The 22,896-nt window shown below is 55.6% G+C and overlaps 2 protein-coding genes across 2 annotated transcripts; one reads left to right on the forward strand and one right to left on the reverse strand.

Moving 5' to 3' along the window:
- Window positions 1–28: 28 nt before the first annotated feature.
- NCLIV_018650 (hypothetical protein) lies at window positions 29–12,693 on the reverse strand (the record flags this gene model as incomplete). The annotated part of the gene is made up of 19 exons (XM_003882058.1): window positions 29–714; window positions 1,112–1,212; window positions 1,659–1,797; window positions 2,493–2,635; window positions 2,923–3,003; window positions 3,347–3,386; window positions 3,827–3,860; window positions 4,624–5,013; window positions 5,361–6,089; window positions 6,730–6,776; window positions 6,962–7,019; window positions 7,274–7,665; window positions 7,952–8,022; window positions 8,733–8,853; window positions 9,416–9,449; window positions 9,895–10,059; window positions 10,939–11,016; window positions 11,697–11,789; window positions 12,265–12,693. The coding sequence occupies 19 exons, from the start codon at window positions 12,691–12,693 to the stop codon at window positions 29–31; spliced, it is 3,831 nt and encodes a 1,276-aa protein (XP_003882107.1).
- Window positions 12,694–15,827: 3,134 nt separating this feature from the next.
- On the forward strand, window positions 15,828–22,246 carry NCLIV_018660 (conserved hypothetical protein; the record flags this gene model as incomplete). The annotated part of the gene is made up of 6 exons (XM_003882059.1): window positions 15,828–15,858; window positions 16,263–16,436; window positions 17,019–17,203; window positions 17,683–18,050; window positions 18,429–18,798; window positions 19,247–22,246. The coding sequence occupies 6 exons, from the start codon at window positions 15,828–15,830 to the stop codon at window positions 22,244–22,246; spliced, it is 4,128 nt and encodes a 1,375-aa protein (XP_003882108.1).
- Between the last annotated feature and the right edge of the window lie 650 nt (window positions 22,247–22,896).

Consider the following 22,896-nt stretch of genomic DNA (forward strand, 5'->3'; position numbering starts at 1 on the left):
ACCGTCGCCTGCTAGTGCCGTTTTGTTCCTATCCTGCTCTCTTTTCTTCGGACCCACTCCGCTCTCGCGCACTCGAATTCAAGTGGCGCAACGGAGAGTTGCCAGAGAAGAGGCTTCGTTCGTCATTCCGTTCCAGTGTCAAGACATCAGAGAGGGTAGAATATTCCGAGACAACGCGGCATGTGTCTAGCGTCCGCTCTTTCTCCTTAATGCGTCTGCGTTCGCCGGACGTTTCCGATGCATCCCCAAGCCCGCCATCTCTGCTATATCTGTCGTTTTCCTCCCGAGTCTTTTCGCCGTTCTCCTCGTCCACGCCTTTGTGCTTCGCTCCACTCTCGCCTGAACCTATCATCTTTTCTTGCTTCGTTTCTTCGTCTCGCCTTTCCACTAACGAGTCAGAAAAGACGGCTTCGCCAGTGTCTCGACGAACCCTCTGCGCAGTTTCTTCCCGTCCACTCGGCAGCCCAGGACAGGGTTTCCCGTCCTTCCCCGTTTCTGCTTTCTTCTCTTCCACCTCTTCTTCCTCTCGCCTCGCAGTCTTCTCTTCTCCACAATCTCGCAAAGAGCAGGGCGGCCCAAACTCACGCTGCCGTTCGGTCTCCATAGGCTTCCCTCGCGGCGTGCGCGACGAAGCCACGCGGTCGTCTGGCGAAGGAGAAGTGGGAGGAAGGAAGAGACCCAGAATCGATGACGCTGGCAAGGCAGCGTGTGCATCTGCGAAGGAGAAAACCAATAAGTTGGCCAGGCAAAAGAGCAAGAAAGAAATAACTTAGATCCCGACCAACGGCTCCACACACAGTTTCGCATCCCCGCAAACACATCCTCAGTTGTAGCCCTCGCCAGTCAAATGCACGCATTCATGTCAAGAACGATGGACGCAAAATCAGACAAGACCTCGCAAGAGTTTGTCCCACACCGATGCAGGGGATATAAAAGCCAGAGGACCGCGTAAACAACTCACCAAGCAGGGCCAACCTTGTCAACAAAAAGGCGAACAAGGGGTGTACGAAAAACAGCAACGGATTGCCAAGCTTTGGAGAGACACAGGAAACAAAACGGGCGAGAAAGCGGCGCACCTCAGACAAGGGGAGAGACGCAGTCGAGGATTTACCTTCCAGAGAAACTGCGACACTGTGCAGAAGATGCAGGCGATCGAACCAGTCACACGCTTCCTCGACAAATGCCTCCTCGACCGCCTTTCGATCCTTGTCTCTGAGAAAAAGGAGAGCACAACCTCTTCACGTGGGCCTTAAGAGATGCAGGACGGTACACCTTCGTGTCTATCGCTCCACTTCCATCTCTCTACAGCAGCTTGGCTCTTGCCTCTCGCCCTACAAATGCGTGCAAATACGTATAGGTATACGCTCAGATGTGCTGCGAATAAATATCGAATAACCGTGTAGAGTTATGTATGTCGACGTGTGCCTGCAGACGAAAAAGTGAACATATATACACACATATGAACATGGATCTTCTTTGTGGATGGGTAAAGCGTCGGGTTCGCGCCTGAGGTGTTTGTGGCCGTTTTAGCTCTCGTGGCTGAAAACGCCTGAATCTCTCCTTGGTTCATGGACAGGACACGAGGCGGTCGAGAATCTCCGACGCATGTGCGGCAAAAACGGCTGCTTTGTTGTGCATGTCACTCTCGTGGAACTCACATTTCCTTTTCGCCGATCACGGGCTGCTGTTCCGGCGGGGACATCGGCGCGAGACAGGACGCAGCAGAGCACGGGAGAAGAGAGAGACGACGGTGGAGAAGCTCGTAAGCTCCGTTTTGAGGCAACAGGAGGGAAAGTCCTGAAAGGAAAGGCGCGAGCGGGAGGCGGTGAGGTGCGAGGAGGAAAGGTGGGGAAGAAGAGCAGTCGAGAGCGAGACCACGGGAGAGACAAATAGAGAGAGGGGAAGGCGCCTCGGAAGGGACACCACCGGCGCGCAGGATACGCACGCGACGTTTCTGGGCCCAGGGAGCGAGAGGCCAGAAAAGAGACAGACGAGCCGAGATGTCAACCAAAACAGATTCCAAAAGAGCCTGCGCGGAAACAAACATGCGGCTCAAACGGAAGAGGCAAACGCGAACCAACCGGTCACCCTCAGGAGGCTTTCTCGGAAGGACATCGCGGAGGTGCGGACCACACGTGGCTTCAAACGGAGATTACAGGGCAAGGCCGGGGCTTTGCAGGCGCCGTACATTCGGAGACAAGAATGCTGCGCGCGCTCCGCGGCAGATGCATCGTCGCGAGACGGGTCAGACTCGGACACAGGCCCCCACTCACATACCCAGCTAAAACTACGTAGAACGCGTGCATGCGTGATTGAGAAAAAAATGGAGGCGACGTGCACGCCCTGGTAAGCCTGCGCGACCAAGTTTGGGGGGCAGAAAAGAGGCGCGCGCGGCAGGCGCAGAGGTGACAAGCAACCAAGGGGTAACAAAAGACAACAGTGAACACGCGAACAAAGAGGAACTGAACATGCAGAACGAGAAGGATCCGTACCGACAAGTGCCTGGACGAGATCAGGATATTCCTGAGGGCGAAGCAGAAGAAGACGAACTGAGACGAAGGCCGGCGACTCAAAGAGAAGCACCAACTGATCAAGCTGCACGTACACCTGGAGTGGGAGGTTTCCGACGGTTGCTCTGCACACACAAAAGTGCACAGAAGGAAGCAAAAGAAGTGACGCAGGACACGGAGAAAATGTAAGACCCACCAGCAGTACTTCGCTTTCGCCACATACATTCACACTGCAGAATGACATATATGTATGCATATGTGAGATGACTTTCGTGCAGAGTGTCTGTTCACTTTTTTATCCTGGGCGTCGCGTTGACGGTCCGTTTCACGCTGGCTTCGTTGCCGCTGAAACATGCGACTTCCGGCGTGGAGTCTCGTTTTCCAGCATTCTCCCTGGTACCGATGTACGTACAGTCGCTGGACGAGCGCCACGGCCAGGCGGTGTTGATGCACGCGGAGAGAAAGGGCGAGCGTGGCGACAGGATTGTGCATCCTGCAAGAAAAGAAAATTCCATATCTTCCACAAAATTTATCTCCGACAGTTAAAAATCTTTGTCTACATACAAAAATTCGGGGGAGGGGGGGCAGGAACCTACCGGATGGCGAAGACGTACGCCACAAACGCGAATGAACCTACAGTCATCTGGGTTCCAAGGAGGCAAACGGTGACATATATTTCCAGATACGCATACGCACGTACACACACATATGAATGTGTGTGTATATATATATGTACCTCTCTTGTTCTCCGTAAATATGTACATGTGAATGCCTGCACGCGTCTATTATGGTTCTCACTCCGCTGGAAATTGGAAACGCCTCAGTTTAGAGCTCACCACGCTGGGATCAGCCGGCGGAAGAGCGAAGCCTCGGAGTCTGCATCGACGATGCAGAAGACATGCAAAACGGAGTTCCGTGAAGCCGATGAAGAAGCACGATGGAGGTTCGAAAGACGCAAGAAAAAAACAGAAGCTGACGCGCGCGCGTACGCCGCGAACCTCATCAGAGAATCCATAGACGGCCCGACGCCGTGGCTGTGGAGGGAAACGATCCACGACGAGGAGTCTAAAGAGAAGCATCTTGTGTAGCGACGCACAGAGATTAACCACAGTGGAGCTGCCAGGCAAGCACACAAAATGGAGAACGAATCCCGCATCCAGACACGCGTATCTCTCACTCTCAACACATTAGCATATATATATATATATATATATATATATATATGGTTCTCTGATTTGCTGTACATATCGAATACGAACGTCCCTCGTCCCCGCGAAACGTCCATAAGGAGAGTTTGCATCGTTAGGTTGTCCTACCTCGAAGCATCTCTTCTCGCAGCGACTGTGTCTCCTACGGCATAGCGAGAAGGCGACAAGAGACGTGAGGAGAGAAAGGAAACATTCAGCGAACAGAGGCCGACGACGGCAAAGGCGAGCCGGACGGAGGGGCGACGCAAGGAAGCAGAGAGAGAAGGCGGGGAAAGATAAGGCCCAACTAAGCAGTGAGCGAGACGGACAAAAGGCTACGGAAACAAGGCGGGAGAGAAACGATTCAAACATCGCGTGACTCCGCTTCTCAGATACCCCCCGAACGCGAGGAGCGCGTGCGGCAGCGGCGACGAACAGGAAAGAGCAAACACGCAACTGAAAGGCCAAGCGGTCGAGACGAAGAAGCAGAGAGGTGAAAAGAGAAGAAAACAAACGCAAAGGACGCGGGACGATCTGTCGAGCTCTCCTCCGTCGACAGGCTGCTTCGCGTGGAATCGTCCCAGCGACACTCGGCATCCTGCTAGCCACTTATCGACGCGCTTCCTGCTCTCCGTTTCTGTGCCTCTCAGTCTCTGCCGTCCCCTCAAGCCTCCCGTGCTGCTTCTCTTTCTCTCTTTCACGTTCGTTCTCTGAACGCATCGCTCGACGACTGTGTGCATCTGGTTTTCCGCTGTGCGGCGACGGCGGCCGAGCGCCGCAGCCAAGCACGCATTGATCAGGAAGGTTTCCTCGCAGGGTACAAGAAAGGGGGGAAGCAGAGAGAGAAGCTTCAGTGCGGCAGAGACAAACGCGTCATCGACGTTTCTGTCCCTTTCCCCCGCGAGGAGCAAGGGGCGCCCGCTTACTGGAGCAGAGAGGAGAATCCAGTTGAAGACTTGCACGGCCTGGTGCACGAATTGAAGAGCTTCTGTGGGACAATAAACGTCTTCGGTTGCTTCCTTTTGTCCGTCCCCTCCTCGAGGGGGCTTCCCCTTGTCTGCCGCCATCTCGTTCCCCTCCTTTTCGTGCTCTGCGCTTTCGCCTCGTTGGCGAAATCCGCGGAGGCCTTTTTCTGCGTCGTCTCCTTCCGCTGCGTGTCCCTCGTCTTGTTCGCGCTCTTCGCCCTGTTCTCTCCCGAGCGCAGCTTCTTGTATAAGCCGAGTCCGCTGAGCGAGGGAAGCGGCCACGCCCTCGTAGAGCGTGCGCGGCTCTAAGAAGTCGCAGAGGTGCCGAAGAATGACTCGCCCTCGTGTGTCCTGACAGGAAGGGGGCGAGGACGCGAGAACGAACCGTGGAGGGAAACGCCGAGAAGACACAGAGCGAAGAGGGACAACAAAATAGGACATACCCGAGACGATTGGTCGTTGTCGCTGGCGACAGAGAGACACTCTGCCCGAACGGAAAAGCGCGGAGACGCGTCAAGGTCTTTCGCCGAGATGGCGATGCCGCGCGGTCCAGGGACGCCCTTTGTTCGCAGGCGCGGACGAAACAAGAAACGCGAGACACAAACACACTCCCGACAGGGAAGGCGGCAGGGCGGAACAGCCCTCGCGCAGCCCACAACAGTTCTGGCGACCGCCTGTCTCTCTGGACCGTGACTCACCATCATGCACCGTTCTGCCTCGAAGAAATGGAGAAGGAGGTCGACGAGTTTCTCAAAGACGTGGTGGCCCCCGTCTGTGAGTCTGGCGATGATGCGCAGAGCCAACTCGCTGATTTCTTCGTCTTCTTTCTCGCTCTTCCTTCTCTGCCTCCGTCCTCTGCCTCTCCCGCGACTCTCTCGCTCGCTGCTTCGCGGGACCGACGCGGGGGAAGTGGCGCCTGAGACTGCAGACTCGCCGTCGCAGGTCGCGTCTCTCCCTGCGTGGATTTCCGTTGCTGAAACGGCAGCAGGGGAGTCATGCTTGTTCTCGTCCCGGCCCGCCGGCCTCGACGGCGACTCGCGAGCCGAAAACGCCGGAGGAAACTGCGACGCTGGGGACGCGTAGGAGGCGGAGAAGACCGATGACGCATGCGGCTGAACCCCCCCCGCGTCAGGTCCCGCCCTCTCGGCGAATCGAAGCGCGACGAGCGCAGCGCGAAGCAAAAGCCTGTCGAGATCTTCGAGGAAAATGAGCCGCCCCTTCTGGAGCAGGAGAAGCAACAGCCACTGGAGACAGAGGAGACGGACGGTTCTGCTCGCCTCCCGCGAAGACGACGGAGACGGCGCGAGAGACACGGGAGACGGAGACAGAGAAGCCGCAAAGGCCGAGGAAGGCGAATGAAGGTCCAGATGAAACACCAACACGTAGACCACTTGACGGACGTCAAAGGCAAGACCCTGAACCAGCATCTGGAAAAACACAACAGACATCCAACAGAAACATCCTCTCATAAATAAAACAGAAACATACATCTCCGTCGTGCACGCAGAGCTCTCTCTCTCTCTCTCTCTATATATATATATATATATATATACGTCTATAAATATACATACCCATAAAGAAATACATATATATATATATATATATATATGTATCCGTATTCATATCTGGCTCTTGCAACTCTATCGCCGTATCTCTCTCGACCTGTCTCTATCATTGTTTAGAAGGATGCAACTGGACGCGGGGGAAGGAAGACAAGAGACCTCGACGGACTGAATGTGGCGACAAAAAAGGCGTGAAACTGAGGGAGACAGGCGCGCTGTTTGACTCTTTGCATGCCCTCACTGGAGGCTCTGAGGACACACGTGGCCAGCAGGGGGGGGGGGGGGGCACAGAGAGAAGACAGAGAGACTCAAGAGGCAACGACGCGAGCGCGTTGCATGCGCGTTGCATGCGCGTCAGCACCGGCAGAGAGACGGCTGAAGGAGAAAGAAGAAAGAGTCGAGTCCCGAAAGAGACAAGAGACGCGCCTTGAGTCTCTTAAAGGAAAGAAGAGACGCACGGGCCACCTGTCAACAAAGAAACGAGAATGAAATCGAGAACGCTGACCTTGAAAAGGAGATGCTGGTGGTTCTGGAGAGCGAGACGCCGGATCTCTGAAATTGCAGAACACAGAAGTCGACGTGACTCGCCACGGGTCTCTCGCGACACCCATTTCCATGTTTGAATGCCCATGCGAGTACACACGTGTGCATCAGGCCTTCTCTCCCTTTCCCAATCTGCTGGGCTCCCTGCCACGGCTCCTCACTGTTCGCCCTTTTCCCGAGAGGCTGGCCCTCACCTTCTTCTCTGTCGGCAACGCACTGGAGCACGCCGTCCACGATCTGTGGAAAGAGAGGCTGCGCGACAGAGACAAAGAGATAGATGTAGAGACAAATGGAGACAAACAGAGATATAGAGAGACACACAGCGACAATGAGAGACAGATAGAGGCGACTCGAATATCTAGCGAGATAAAAAAACGTCATCAGATTCCGACAAGCTTTCCCGTGCTTCGGTTTACATGGTAAAGAATTCGCGTCTTGATGAGGTCGCCAGGGTGTTTCCTTTTTCTTTCAAAGATGCGACGCAACCGCTTGAAAAAAAAACTAACCTCCAGCTCTCTTTGTAGCGCGAGTTGCCACACGTGTCGTCGATGGTTCTCGTCTTCACTGTCTTCGTTTTCGTCTCTCTCTTCCTCGTGCCGCGCGTCTTCGTGCCGAATCCGGCTCAGCGCTTCTCTCTCTATCGTCTGTTTCGCGGCCGGTGTCGCCGCACTGTCCCTCGGCGAGTCGGCGTATCTGTGCTGCGTTCGAGGAGAGGCGAGGGATTTCTTGGCGGTCTCCGAGGAGGGCGAGGAGACGAAGGACGAGGGGCCAGTGGGGTGAAGCGCGAGAGAGAGAAGTGCATGCAGCCAGACGAGGGCCGTGAGGCGCGAAAACGAGTCGCGACTGCGTAGACACCTCAGGACGATTCGGGCCACAGACGCCAAGACTGTGACTTCCGCTGACCAGGAAAGACGGCGGGGACACAAAAACAGTGAGAATGAAGCAAGCGAACCTACGCGCAAACATGCTCAGTGGAAGTTTGGCTACCGACGGAAGACAGACGAGCACGAGGGGAAGGAGTGGAGGGAGTGGAACTGGAGGAGATAGAAGAGAAATCGAGAAACAGCAGAGGAAGCCCAGAGGTAAAAGGACAGAAAGAGTGAGACGGAGAGATAGGAGAGAAAGGGAGAAACTGCGGCGGAAACCCAGAGGTAAAAAGACAGAAACCGTGAGAGCCAGCCTACTTTTGTGTCCGTTCTCTTTAACATCTTCGAGGAGCCCGGCGATGCATGCATCAGCTGCGTGTCGAATGTCTCTGCAAAAAAATATGAATTTCGGAGAATCCAAAAGGTTTCCCGGCCTTGCGAGGGACGACATCCTTTCCTCCGCACGTCCGTGTACGCAGATGTCCATTTTCCCATCGATGTGGCGGTACTGCCACAGAGCTCGCCCTCTCCGCCACCGTGCAACGACTTGACGTGTATATCCCTACACCGATTTACACGTGTCCTCGCACAGCTGCAGGCGTATGGATGCAACTATGTTCATCGAGGTATCGTTCCCTGTTATCCTTGTACCTACAACTAAGTATGCACATCTCTATGTCTCTCTAAATCTGGATCTATCCATCTGTGTCATGTATTCATGTGTATGCCTATGGATATCTGTTCAGATCAAGTCCCTTTCGTGCGTGTGTGTCGCAGTGAAGGGAAAGCGGGGCTCTGCACTTGCATCTCTTCGCCTGCGACGAACGGTGCGCAAGACGCCGACACGAAATGCGTCGAGGCGTTGACTGTGCGAGAGACGGCCGTCTCAACTTTGTCTCGCAGAGCACGCGCGGTAGACCCGCGGGTGGGGGAGACTTTACCACCCCAGCGGCGCGCTCCTCTACAGAACCGTACAGGCTGCTCCGTAGACAGGTCGTGAATAGTTTCGTGTTTCGTTCTTTCCTCAACTACTGCAGCGAGTCCCCGCCGTGTTCGTTTCCCTGCGGCCGTGACGATCCTCGAGAGAGAACAGGCTGACATGCAGCTGACAAGGTAAGCATCGCTGAGCGCAGCCACCACGAATTCCGACCTGTTGGTGTCGCCAAGCAACTCGAAAAGACTCTCGAGGAAGAGCTGGAGATGCTGAAGCATGTCCGTGTCTGAATAAAGCGAACACCCCCAAAAACACAGAGGAACAAAGAGCATCGAGGAACAGAACAGGAATACAGCCATACATTGCATCGACACACATACGGCACTGCGCACCAATCCATATATATATATATAGGCATATCGACCTGGATTCATACTACGGGTATATGCACAGGAGTAGACATATGAGTATATACGAATGCATAGGTATACATGTGCATATATATATATATATATATATATATATATATATAGGTCGAAATGCATGGATATGCATCCAGTTATGCATCACGGGCCCAAGGGTGGTACAGTTATGCGACAGAACTACATTGCGACTGTATGCCAGCATACGAAGGCACTTATTTACATCCATGCATGCACGTGCACAAGGGTACGCACCACAATCGGTCTCCGAATGGTATCCGAGAACACACGCGGCCACACATCGCGGAGACTTCCTTACAGAATACCGCCACGAGCTGCCGAGGCGCAAGATCAACAAAACCACAGAGGAGCGAGAAAAGAAGGAGAAAAGAAAAGGACAGAGAAAGCACGACGCGGGCGAGTTACCTGGGACAGAATCGAGGAGGGAAATCCAGGAAAGCTGCACAGAGCGAGAGAGGAGAAAAAAAGGCACATCCCACCAGCCAGCGCTATAGACATGTATACACACATGCATATATACATACATATACATGCATATATGCAGATATGTACTTCTAGGTAGATATTCATACAAATGCAAGTGTATATATTTTTACACACGCGTTTACCTATATAAGCGTATACGCCTGTATGTGTATATATCCAAGTATATCGCCGAGGTAGAAGAGAACCGATCTACATATCTCCATTGAAAAACGTATCGATCTTGTCCCGGTGTGTGCCTCCCCCTGGAGAGTGATTGAATCGTAGCCTGGGCACGATCTTGCCCCTCGCCGCTGCAGCATCCCTGCGGGCCTCGGGAGGCTTCAAACCTTGCAAGAGACAGAGACGGCGTGAGAGGGGACAGCTGCCTCGCTCGTCTTCACCCGTCTCTGGTGACGTACCGCGAGGAGCTTAATAAAGGGACTCTTCACCCGACAACGCTTGACGAGCAGTAGCAGGAATTCTTCTTTCCCCGTCCAGTTGCTTGCCGCGACAAAGATCTCCTTCAAAAGTCGATCGACAAACAAAATGCCGCCTCGCACATCGAGGTCCACGTCCCCGTAGAGCTGCATGCAGGAAGGGAAAAAACCCACGGAACTGCGCATGCAGACACGCGTGCGTCGTGTGGAGCCCACCCACGCTGGCGAGCGGCAAAAAAACGTCCTACACACCCAGAGACGTTGATGAGTCGGTCCGGAATCCGAGAAAGGAGGGAATGTTAAAATGCAGTAGTGGCAAATAGCCCCTTGGCCTCCCAGTGGTGCTTCTCTATCCCCACAAACCTCGATGGGGAGAGGTAGCAAGCGACCCGCACCGGCCGAAAGAGAGAGATGAACGCACCGCGTACCGAGGGCGGCGGCCATCGACCGCGCAGGTTTGGAGGGAGCCCGCCCCCAAAACCCCGCTCAGCATGCATATCTCAAGAAGCATTCACAGATATACGCATCTGTACATCAGTAGAGATACAGATACAGATATATATATATATATATGTATATATATGCATATATATATGCATATATCTAGAAGAACGGAGATCGGGACATGACTGCCTAGGCCTGTCCGCGCTTAGATGCAGAGAGGAGTATCAGGCGCTGCGAGCGCGACAGCTGTCCTGTTTAGAAACTTTTGGAGAACAAAGGAGTCGCTTGCATGAGGAGGATCATTCGCTACACAGCTGCGGAGAAGACGACGGCAAGCGACAGATCAGCGTTCGCTTGGGGAGACGGACGAGCTAGCGGATGCTGTGCAAAGCGCTGAGCCACCTCTGAGGCACTGTCGGCGTCAGGGAGCAGAGAAAAAAGGGGAGACGCCCCACGACCTAGAACTGAGGCCCCATGTGGAATAACGTGACCACCGCACGGGATGGCGGTATCCACCCCGTTTGAAGGAAACCGCCTCGGCTGTCTCTGGAGAGGATCTTGGTGCACAAGCGCGAAACGCACCTTACACACGCCGTCGAAAATGTCGTTGAGGAAAGTGAGTGCCGACGCCTGGGCGACTTTGAGGACGTTGTAGAGGGCCTGCGGTGTACATACACCATACACGGGATGGCTGAAGAGAGACACTGAGAAGGAAATCCTTTTACGTGCGGATGTTTGCGCAACACGCGTGGGATGAGAAGGCGGACACGCCCATAGGGAGCCCTAAATGTGGAAAAACATGCCTGTTGATTCGGCTTCGCTCGCCTGTGCGTCTCCAGAAGGCTCGTCAACTCTCGCGTCGGCCTTGTGGGTTTGCGCTCTGTTTTGTGGTTTTTTTCGCGACTCCTGTTCTGCACCGCTTGTTCTCCTTTCCCTGGGCAGGCGCACCTTTTCGTCACAGCCTTGTCTGGTTCTTTCTCCTCTCCCCCGCTAGCTCCGATGGACTTGGAGGCTCCCTCTTTCTTTCCCCTCTGCGGCCGTTTCCCTTTTCGTGCTCCTCTGCGGCTCGGCACATGCTTCCGCGTTGCACGAGTTCTCCTAAGCCTTCAGCGTCCTTCGCTGCTTCCTGCTTTCTTCCTCTCCGCTACTCCCCCTCTCTTCTCTTCCTCTTCCTCGTTTGCCTCCTCGTGCTCTTGCTCTCCTTCCTCTTGTTCTTCATCTTCTTCCTCTTGTTCTTCATTTTCTTCTTCCTCTTGTGCTTCACTTTTTTTCCTCTTGTTCCTCATTTTCCTCTTCTTGTCTTCCTCTCTGGCGTTTCTGCCTTTCCTGAGGTGACTCACTTCGCATGCATAGTATCGAACGCGCGCCTCAGGGTCCGAGAACGCCCGCAGCAGAGGCGGCAACAAGAAAGGCAGGAACTGCTCGACTTGAGCCTGCCGCGAGACAGGAAAACGGAAGCCCAGAAATTGGATTCCCAGAAAGAGAACAGACACAACCCGACAAAGAGGCGACATCCATATAAATATATACACACATGTGGCTGGGGTGGCTGTTTGACTAAATGCGCCTTCTGTGTATCTGTGTGTACATGGCCTGACGGTGAAAGCCTGTGAATGCATCGCTTTTTCTATAAAGGCCAGAGAACGTGGAACGAGAGCGGACCAGCGTTATGGAGAAACCATTGCTGCCTCGCTCGACGTGTCCCTCTTCCATGGACCTGCGAGCGAGAGAGCGACATCGTTTCTCACCCCTCCCACCTCTCTCGACCCCCCTTCCCCCCCCTTTTTTTCGCCTACTCTCGTTCCGCCTCTTTCTCGTCGAAGCCTCCGAACTACGGTCGCCGGGATCGCACGCCGCTTTTCTTCTTTTCGCTTCGCCCTTCCCGCCTTTTCTTTCGCGTGTTCTTACCTCGAGAGCAATGGCGATGGAGGCGAGAGCGACGAGCCCCCCTTTTCGGTGGTTCGGCAGGACATGCATCAGGAATTCGCGGTTTAGCACGGACACAATTTGCAGGATTTTGGCATCCTCGGCCTCGATTTGGCTTCGCCAAAAGGCATCTTCGCTCGTTTGGGCCTCGCGCGCCTCTTCCCCCATGCGCTCGGCTGTCCCTTCTCCAGGTCTTTGCTCCTCCATGCACGTCTTGAGACGCGCCTCGATCTCCAGTTTCCGATGCACCACCAGGCGCACGAGCGTCTCGACCTGCTGCGCCCCAGCCTTCCTCTTTTCATGGTTTTTGTCGCCGACGGCACGGAGAATCTGAGGAGACAGCACCTCAGCCTTGCCCGGTTCCAGGGCGGCCGGAGCGAGAGACGCGCCTTCTCGCGCCGAAGAAAACATTTTTCAAAAGAGAAAGAAGCGAAGAAGAGAGGGAGAGAGAGGAGAGAAGGGGAGAAGTGGAGAGAGAAGGAGAGAGAAGGTGAAGAAGAGGAGCAAGGGGAGGAAGAAAGGAAGAGGCAGCAAAGGAGGGGAAAGAGAGAGGTGGGGGCAGAGAAGAAACGCCGGAGACGCGAGGAAGACGATGGAGAGAAATGAGGGAGAAAGACGGATAAGGAACGACGACAGCGAGAGAAAGGGAAAGAGGCTGAAAAACAGAGTGGGCGAACAGAGCCGTTTGCCTCAAGAGGGCGGTAGAGGATTCTTCGCACTGAAGACAGCACTTGAGAAGAGAATAGGAAGGCTCCTCGTCGCCTATCGGAAGGCGACATTCTCACATTTCACACTGCCTCGGTGTGTTCGGACACCATTGTCGAAGCACTGGGAGGCCTTCCTCCGTCATCGGTAAACGCCACTCTCTCGCAGGCTCTGTATTTCTCTCCATCGCAGAACGCTTATCTCCATCTTCCGCGAATCTCTTCACCTCTCTCCTCATTCTCTCTATATTTGTCTCTCGTTCGCTCTCGCTTTCACCTTTTCTTTCACTGTGCTCTTTCCCCACCTAATTCTCCCTTTTTTCTCGCACTTTCCTCTAATGTCGCCTGCGATTGTCTGTGGCCAGCACGCTTATGGTATTCTTTTCCCGTCTATGGGAGGCGGAAAAGAGGGAAACGAGACGTGAGATGGAAGATTGTGGAGGAAGGACAGGAAGAGAGAACGAGATGTGGGGCGACAGCGATGCCGAGGAAGAGCGAAACAAGACAGAAGACGAATAGGGGCAGCGACAAAGAAACAGAAAAGAGACACACGCGAAAGAGAGACAGGAGAGACGAAAAAAGGGTGAGAGGAAAAGACTGAGACACCAGGCACGTGGCACGCGTGCTTTTTAGAAGAAGGCGTAAGAGGAAAAGGGAGGGTCGGGAGGGAAAGACGGGCGAGACCGAGGATAGGAGGAATATGGATGAGAAGAGGAAGATGCGGCGACGAGAAAAGCGAGAAAATCAAAACGTGAGTGTCTCTCTTTTACGGGAAGGACAAAGGCCAGCGGAAACGAAGTGTGCTGGCGGCAGTCACAAAAAACCAATTCAGAAAAAAGGGAAAAGAAGACGACGCTTTTCGAATTTTTCGCTTACCGTTATCTGCGGATCCTCAAAAACGACGGAGAACGTGAAAATGAGAGAGACAGGCTAAGGCCCGAAACAGGAAGTGGAAGACAGCCTATATTCCAACGGAAGAAAGGAAAGAAATACTTTTCCGTTTGGAGAGACGAAAACACGGAAACACACCGACGCTCTCTCCATGAAGCTTGCTCCCTCACAATTTCCTTCTTCTTCTTTTCCTTCCTTGTTTTCTTTTCGACTCCTTCCGTGGGGCCTCTGCGCGTCTACTCTTGCTACGCGGTCTCTTAGTGTCTTAAGTCTGGGTCATGGCCCCAGCGAGACACGCACGCGGCAGCCGCGTTTTGTCCTTGCACGGCTAAGGTAACGGCGAGGAAAGACAGGAAGGAAAGTGAACAGGTTGGAAAGCCTTTCGACACTCTGGAGAAGCTATACGTCTGTGCAAACAACTGCGTTTCCGACTTTGTGTCTGGGCATCGCGAGAAGGAAAACTTGGCGATTTCCAGTGGGCTTTTTTCGTGCGATGTGTCACACCCGCTGCGTCTCCAGCGGCCGGCCGCTCACGCGCTCCTTTCCGCGATCATTTCAACACGAATTCCACGTGCCCAGGGTGAGAGTGTGTTGCCTCTACTTTTTGTTTCTCCTTTCCCTCTCGCCTTTCTCTCTCTCTTTGCTCTTCAAAGCCGTGGAAATCTCTTCTTCGGACTCCTCCTCTCCCCTTTGGACGACACCGGCGTCTCCATGCTTCTTTTCTCTCCGCTGTTGTGCACCTTTTCTCTCTCTCCTTCTCGCCTCACCGTCCCGTTTTGCCTTTCGTTCTCATTCCTCTTCTTCTCTCGCTATCTTTCTCAGATTGCTTTCGTCGCTTTTTGCCTCCCGGGGGTTCACGCATCTCTGCGCTATTTTAGAGTCGTTCTGTCTGCCGCGGAATCGGAAGTCCTGCTCTTTCCCCCTCGATATCGCCGCTGTGTCTCCTCTGTCTCCTCGGTGTCTTGGAGTCTCCTTCGAGTCTCACTTTCTGTTTCGTTTCTCGCTTCCGGTCCTCATGAGGAAACATGGAATCGATGTACGGGACAATGGCATGCCTGCCGATTTGCCCAGCAAAAAATATGCGGAAGCTGCTCGATCGTCTCCCAGGAAACAAATAGCTTTCCTCCGTTTCTGGCGTCGTCCCTCCCCTTTCCTCCCTCCTTCTCTCGCTCTTGTCCCTCTCTTCCGCGTTGCGCCGATGCCTACACTCGTCAAAAACGGTGAAGCTGAATTTTTTTCTCCTCTGCCGTTCCTCTCCATCCTTCTCGTTTCCGTCTGCAGCTTGTTTCTCTCGCTGCCGCTGTCTTCTTCCTGCCTCGTCGCGGGCGTCTCCCTTTGCGGGAACAATATCCCCGGCGTGTGCACACACCGCCTGTATGCCGCTGTCTGTTTCGCTTCTTTTCGTCCTCTCTGCGGCTTCGTCTTTCGCTTCTTTTCGTCCTCTCTGGGGCTTCGTCTTTCGCTTCTTTTCGTCCTCTCTGCGGCTTCTTCTTTCGCTTCTTTTCGTCCTCTCTGCGCCTGTAAGAATGCGCTCTCCTTCTCTCTTCTTTCTCTCCTCTTGTTCCCTCTTTCTGCTTCTCGCCTGCAGTTCACCGAACTCGGCCCTTCTCGTTTCTCCCCTCCCGTGCTCTCTTCCCTATCCTTTTCCGTCGTTTCTTCCGCGTCTTCGTCCCTATCGGGCCAAGACAGAGCTGTCGACTTCACAAATACCTTTTCGTGCTTCTCCCGAGGAGACAGCAGAACCGAGCCAGGACCAAGAGACAGCCGAATCGACGAGCGCGTACGCAGAAGGCAGGGAACTCCGCAGAACACGAACCGTTCCGTCTTTCGGAAACACGCGCGGCCGCGGTGTACATACACCCGACGCAGCGCGCGCGAACGTCCGGGAGAATCAGAGCAGCGACGGAAAGAGGCGAGGCCACTCCCGCACAGACGGCACGGAAACAAAGCATGGCGAAGGTTCAGGACATCGACTGGAAGGGTCGGCGACGGCCGAGGCGGGGGGGGAAGGAAGGGCGAGGTTACGGAAACAGCTCGGAGCACGCGGCAGAGACGTGAGAGAGAGACGAACTCCAAAACTCACCCACGTGTCCTTTTTAACTTCACCCTCTCCTTCCCAGCGACATCGATATCCCCAAATCTACTGCCGGCGTAGCTCTTCCTCTTGTCGCTTTGCTTTTCTCTCCTCTTTTGTTTCGCCTTGTCTGTCAGCTACACATTCTTTTCCTCCCTCGCTTTGTTCTTCCGCTCTCCTGGTCTCCTCTCCTCGCTCCCCCGTTCGACGCTCTTCTTTCGCCTGGATTCGTTCTCTTTTGCCGCGCCTTGGTTCGTCCTGTCTCGCTTCGTCGTTTTCCAGTCTCCCCCCTTTCCTTCGGGCCTCTCGAGCTCGCGCCGGCCCGTCTGCGGAGAGCACACAGCGCCCGCTGCGCAGCGCACCCCGGGATGGGGCGCCAGAGGGCGAGATTTCGGGCGACGACCCCGAGACCCAGAGGAGACTGTCTCCTCTCCGGATTGATTACCGGAAGGCCTTTGAGCTTCTCGAGCAGGCAGACCCAACAGGTCGGTCGCAGTGCGCATGCAGGAAAGACTGGCGTCTCTGGGCGAAATGCCCCGTGGGACTCGAAAGTATCGCGCCAGAAGTCCTAAACGCCTCAAGCACTATCCTCGAAACAGCGTGTGCCGCCCGTCTCTACGCGACCCTCGTCAGCTCCAGTGATCCCCACGTGTTCTCTGCTTGCCTGCACGTATCCTGTATCGATGTGGCTTCGTGATATATGTATACATACATATATATAAATATATATATATATATATGTTTTCATGGAGCACGCCGATGCCTATCTGCATCCTAAAGGTGTGCATCTGTATGCATCTATGTATGCATACATATGTATGAACAGGTGTGTGTAGACATAAGGTATACTGAAGACAAAACATAGATAGCTACACCAAGCCATATATATATATATATATATATTTGGTTTTTGCTTTCTGGGTTTTCGCGCCGCTTCTGTCTCTTTACGTGTCTCGTTTTGCCCTTTCGTTTCCGTGCTGGCTTTGCGCCCTGCTCGCGTCGTCGGCGCTCCGTTCTTTCTGTGGTTCTCGGAAGCATTCCGCAGTTTCCGGAATTGTCTTTTTCAGGCATCAAAGCCTTGACGGCTGCCTACAACGCAGCGCTGCATGCATGCGAGCGCCAGAGAGATCGCCCAGGCGCCCTTCGCATCTACGCAGCCATGCGCGAGAAGCAAATCCCCGTCGATGTGGTGACTCTCCATTCGCTCTTCACTCTTCTCGAGGCTTTTGGCGACGATACAGCTCTCCTTCAGGTTAGCCGGAGGAGCGGTTTTCGAACAAACTGTAAACGGCAGGCCGCCGAGTCGCTGTCGATGCCCCCTGTCACGTCCAGCTTTTTGCTTTCAGCTGTCTGTACACCTACGCCAGAGTGGTGATGGAGAGAAGACATTTTGTGAAGAATGCACAAAGTAACGGGGCATCCAGAGAGCGGTGTCCAGGTACAGGGAGGCGTCCTTATTCGCGTCCCGCACGGCGGCCAAGAGCCGCAAGCGAAAGAGAATATCAGATCAACAGATCAACCTGGTAGCCCAGGAATCGCAAGACATTTGGACGAGATGGGAAAACTCGACACACGAGGGAGCACGCGGAGAGCAGGGGCCGGCAAAACGGCGTTTGAGGAACAGGCAGGCGAAACAGGAGAAGAACGGGGGAGGGAAGAACGGTGTCGTTGAGGTCGTCCCAAGAACTGCCGATGCGTGTTCGCCATCGTCTTTCGCTCTTTTCCCTTCAGATCTTGGCGCAAGTCGACGCATCCGACCCTGACTCGTCTTTGGCTTTCCTCGCCCCTTCTCCATCTTCGTCTCCTCTGTCTCCTTCTCTGTCTTCGCCGTCTGGGTCCGGGCCCGGGCTTGCCGCTGTCTCTGTGACCCCGTCGCTCCTCACGCTGGGCATTTCCACGTGCTGTCGCGCTGGAAACGCGACGGCAGCTGTCCAGTTGATGGAAAGGCTGAAGGCGCTGCTGCGGCGAAACGCAGAGCACTTCCTCCTCAGCTTCACGTCCGTTCTGCCGCCGGACACCGCCGACGCCACTGCTGCTGTCGCACACCCGCCGACGTCGGTGTATGTACAGCTGGTCGTCGCTCTCTCCCAGGACGGCAGGTAGGAGGCAACCGCGGAAACGCAGAGAGGCGAAGGCGGGAAAAACGAGGACGCGCGATCGCGAAAAGGGTGTGCGGGGGAAAATTTCGAGGGGCGTGCGGGGAAGAGCGCGGAGAGGAACAGATAGGTTTGAGGGAGGCAAGCGAGAGCGCGACGGAGACGGGGGCTAGCGGCGAACGCCTACAGAAGGGTGGAAACCTATCGAGGGGAAAGCGAGACACCACAAAAACGCCAGAGAGACACGCCCACAACAAACGAAACAAAAACGAAGAGTCGAGGAATGAAACGCTAGGAGGGAACGCCCACTGAGAACTGGAGCGGGGATGAACGGAAGGCGCGGTACGCGACGACTGTTTTCCGGATATTTGATGGTTTCAGGTACGAGGAGGCCTTGGCGTACTACGAAGAGTTGAAGTCTCTCCAGCGTCGCTTTATTCAGCAACAGCACATTCTTCAGAGAGAGGCAGCGCGTCGCGCAGAGCTCGTGGAGCGCGAGGCGACGACGAAGAACCTCAGCGAGGACGAGAGGAAAGAGCTTCTGAGCCAGATCGAGAAGCAAGTAGTGGAAGAGCAAGAACACCTTCTCGAAGACTACCAGCCTCCCATCTCCGCCATCAACGCTGCCCTAGAAGCTTGTTGCTGCACTGGGCGCCTGAAGCAGGCCCTCGCGATATACAAGGAAGACGTCGAGTTCTCGCAGCAGCAACGCGTTCTCGCGGGAGAGGCTCTCGACCAAGCTGAACCGACGGTAGGAAACAAGAGAGAGACTCGCAGCTGCCAGCGCAGCACGAGGCGCCACGTTTTGGTCAAAGGACCCAGACTCCACATGCGTTCCTTCTGGGCTTTCAGTTCTCACAGGACACCAGAGAAAGCTGTGGCGCAGAGCCAACGATTGTCGCTCACAGAGACCGAGATGACGCACAGCGCCGCGAAAAAAACACGCATGTGTAGAGCCAATCTGGCGTCTCCGTTTCCGACACGAAGCGGCGGAGGCGAGGGCCCTGTCCACACCAAGCTCGGAGCGGTCTTTTTCTCTCCGTCGGTCGCGCGTTTGTCGTTCGCGCGTTTGTCGCAACCGCGCTGCGACGTCCATGTGTGCGAGTGTGTGTCCTCGCGTGGCGCGCCGGATCCCGCGGCGTGTTACGCCATACATGCACACGGCCTTGTTCGACGGTCTTCTGCCTTTCCCTTTGCAGCCGAACAAATCCTCGCCGACTGTGCGGACCTTCGACTTGCTGCTGCGCGCATGCAGCCAACAGAGACAGGCGTTTGCTCTCGCGCAGATTTGGCGGGACTTCGAGCGTCACCGGGAGAGGCAGGCGGAGACGCCGAGTGAGCGTCTCTTTCGCCTCCCCGCCGCAGCTTCGTGCTTCGCGTCAGCGATTCAAGGCTTCGCTGTTTGCGGCGACTGGACCTACGCGCTGTCACTGCTTCTCCTTCTCCACCGCGAGATGTCGACGGCGCGGCAGCGACTCGGTGAGCACCTTTCCCGTCGCTTTCAAGAGGGGCGCGGTGGTGACGCTGCAGGCCAGCAGGCGGCTGAGGCGAGCGATGCGCGAGAAGCGAGCGGACTCGAGGAATCGACTTACCAGGAGAGCGGCGGCGACGTGGGGATCGAGCCTTACCTCGCAGTGCTCCGCGCCTGCCGAGACGTTGGCGCGTGGAAGCCTGCCCTGGGCGTCCTGCGACTCCTCCAGCAACGGAGGCATCAGGAGCGCCTGCTGCACGCGCTGGGCACCGAGCGCGAGAGGCGGGAGGCGGAGCGCCGCGACCGCTTTCAGCAGCAAGTCCTCGCCTTGAGAGGCCGTCTGGCTGAAGCGAAGAAGACCGCCAGCGGCGTAGGAAACAAAGAGGCGCCTCGGCAGAGAGATCATGCACAGGCGCCGCCTGGTTCGGACCCGCTCCTGTCTCGAGACATGGAACGCGTCCTGGGGTGTCTAGATGGCCCCACGGCGGTGGGCCGAGTCCCCCTGCTTCCCGAATTTCCCTTCGAGGCGTACGCACTCTGTCTGGGCGCCTGCGCGACGGCCGGCGCTTGGGAGCAAGTCCTGGCGGTCTCAGCAGAGTTTTTCTCACCGCGAAACTCTGCTGCATGCGCGGGTCGAACGGCGGGGATGGGCGGTGCGAGGGAAGAGAGCGAAAGCAAATTGGCGAATCGAGGCGGATGTCTGGCCGACAGCGAGTCAGGGGAGACGCGGGCAGGAGCGGGGTCGGAGCGGGAAGGGCCCCAGGCGTCGCTGGAAATAAGAAAGATTGTGAATGCGTACAGACTGATGGCGCTCGTTCGCCTGGGGCGTCACCAGCTAGTCGAAGAGGAACGAAGAAGCCTCATCCGGCTGATGGAAATGGAGCGGCGAACGCGCGAGCGACGCCACGCCAGAGAGAGAGACAGAGAAGGCCACGAAGAAGAGCGTGGACGCGAAGAAGCGTCCCTGGCGAAATGGAGAGAGGAAGCCGACGAGGAACGGCTGGATCAAAGGGGCGACGAAGACAATCAAGACACTCACGGAATTGCCTCCCGGGCTCTCGCAGAGGCAGAGTCCTGGCTAAAGACAGAGGCCGTTCGCGCGAGACCAGTTCGAGGGAGCGACGAACGATGGCAGGTTTCGTTAACCGACGACGCACCTGGCTCGTCTGACGCAACGTATCCTCACTCTTTGCTTTCCTCGTCTTCATCTACCTCTTCTTCGTCGTTTTCCGCTTCACTTGCGTCTCCGCTTTCGGCGCCTTCGCCGTCTTCTGTTTCGTTTGTGGGGAAAGCAGAGCCTGCTGAGGTGCACTCCGCGAGGGCGCAGGCTGCGGAGGCGCGCGGGGCCAGGCCTCTGTCTCCTCTGCGTCCTTCCGTCTCCGCAGTCTCTGACCGAGGCCCAGGCGAGGCTTCCGAAGGCGGCAGCGATGGCGACGCGAGGCTGGCGCCAAGACGCAGAGGCCTTGTCGGGCGAGGCCTTGACAGCTTTTTTGCGGGCCTCGAACCGGCGTCGGAGCGAGAGGCGCGGGCCGAGGCAGAAGCTGCAGCGAGACGAAGAGAGCACGAGCGCGAGATGAGAGAGACGACAGAGCGCAGATCGCAAGAGACAGGCGGGAGGGAAGGAGACGACGGCGAAGGAATTGAATGCCACCAGGCGTCAGGCTGGGGGACTCGTGGAGACGGGGAGATCCGAAAGAGCGAGGAAGGCAGAGTACGTGGATCAGAAGGAGAGAAAGACGCCGGGAGGGACGCGACAGAGCGAGAAAAGGACAGGGAACACACAGAGCGCGAGGGCGATGAAAACTCAGAGGGAGAAGGAGGAGCCGTAGGCGCAGTCGCAGGAGACAGTGGAGCTCCGGTAGCAGCGTTTCTGAGTTCTGTCTTGGGCCCGCGGCGAGTCGTGCTCGAGAGCATTCGCGAAGAGCCGCTTTTGGTGGACCAGACGCCCGGGGAGCGTGCGGACCGCGTGCATGCAGATGCAGGAACACCGGAGGCACAAGAGCGACCGGGGGAAGAGGAGCAAACCGACGCAGTCGGAGAAGGCGGTAAAGTTGACACAGAGAGGGGAAACGCGACAAGGGTGGTGGGAGACATCGAGGAAGAGAGGCGGGAGAAACAGGAGGCTCGTGAAGGGGACTTCCCTAGAGCAATGGTCGAGGGATGGATGACATCTAAAGACAGGGGCCGAGCCGAAGACAGTGGCGGCAATGCCGAGTGCTTGTTGGACACCGGCAGATTCGCAAACGGAAAACAGGAAGGCGTGTCTCCCGCCTGCGAAACGAGTTCGAGTGGTCGGCCTGTGGAGACGAGCCTGGATCTCCTGCTTCGTCACAAACAGGCTTCTCTCCCAGAGTCGGCAAACGTCAGCGTCGGACCGCCTCGCTGGCTCGCCACGCAGGGCGCCGCAGCCGCCACGGGGCCCAGACTCTCAGCGGTCCACAGTGGTGTACGTACACCAGAGGGCTGGCCAGGTGTCTTGCCACGTGGCGAGGAGACGCAGGGAGCGCGCGCCTCGTCGGCGCCGCATCCGCAGCCCGCGGCGCAGCCTGCGAAAAACGGATTTCTGTTTGCAGGCAACCACGGCTGGGGCTGGCCGCCGCACTGGGAAGAAAAACTCGACAAGGCACGCGACAGATGGCAACGAGAGAGTGCGGGGAGACACGGCGAGGCAGAACGTGAAGAAAGCGCAGAGACGGAGAGCCCGTGGGGGATGCGGCCATCCCCTTAGACTCGTCGAGAAGGAATTCTGAGAAAAGGACGTCGAGAAGCGGTGTAAAGGCGAGAGAGGCTGGGTCGCTGAGAGACTGGGACGTCCCCAGCTTCGCTCCTGTCGATCAGGGTAAAGGCGCGGATGCTTTACCGGCGTCGCGTTTTTCGAAAAACGAATCGATGACTACGGCAGAGCTGCGCCGGTGGAAAGAAAAAGAGAGGGCCTGGAAACAACCCAGTGTTTCCTTGATCCGCCAGGTGTGGTCAGAGACCTTTGACGAAGGTCGTTCGTGGTTCATGTCACCTTTGCAGTTCGCAAATAAATCAAGATATCCAAACAAATACATGGATGAAGGGAGCACCTCAGGGAAAAGGGCTCTCCGTCGGGCGGTTAAATGTGCATCGCTGTGAGATCCATCGAGGAGGCTGACTCTCTCCACGTCGCGGACGGAATTGAAAACTTCTCGTGAACGGAATACGAAGCTTTCAAACATCTGCCTGCCCATCGATTGGTAACATCCCTTTTTTGCTACATGCCATAAGCAGCCATGCAGTGATCCGTATATATATAAATATATATATATATATATATATATATACATATATGTAAATATATATATATATATATATATATGTACATATATATAAACTTTAAACCCTGCTCAAAGA

The sequence above is a fragment of the Neospora caninum genome, chromosome VI, assembly GCF_000208865.1.
Source record: "Neospora caninum Liverpool complete genome, chromosome VI".
NCBI classification, from domain to species: domain Eukaryota; phylum Apicomplexa; class Conoidasida; order Eucoccidiorida; family Sarcocystidae; genus Neospora; species Neospora caninum.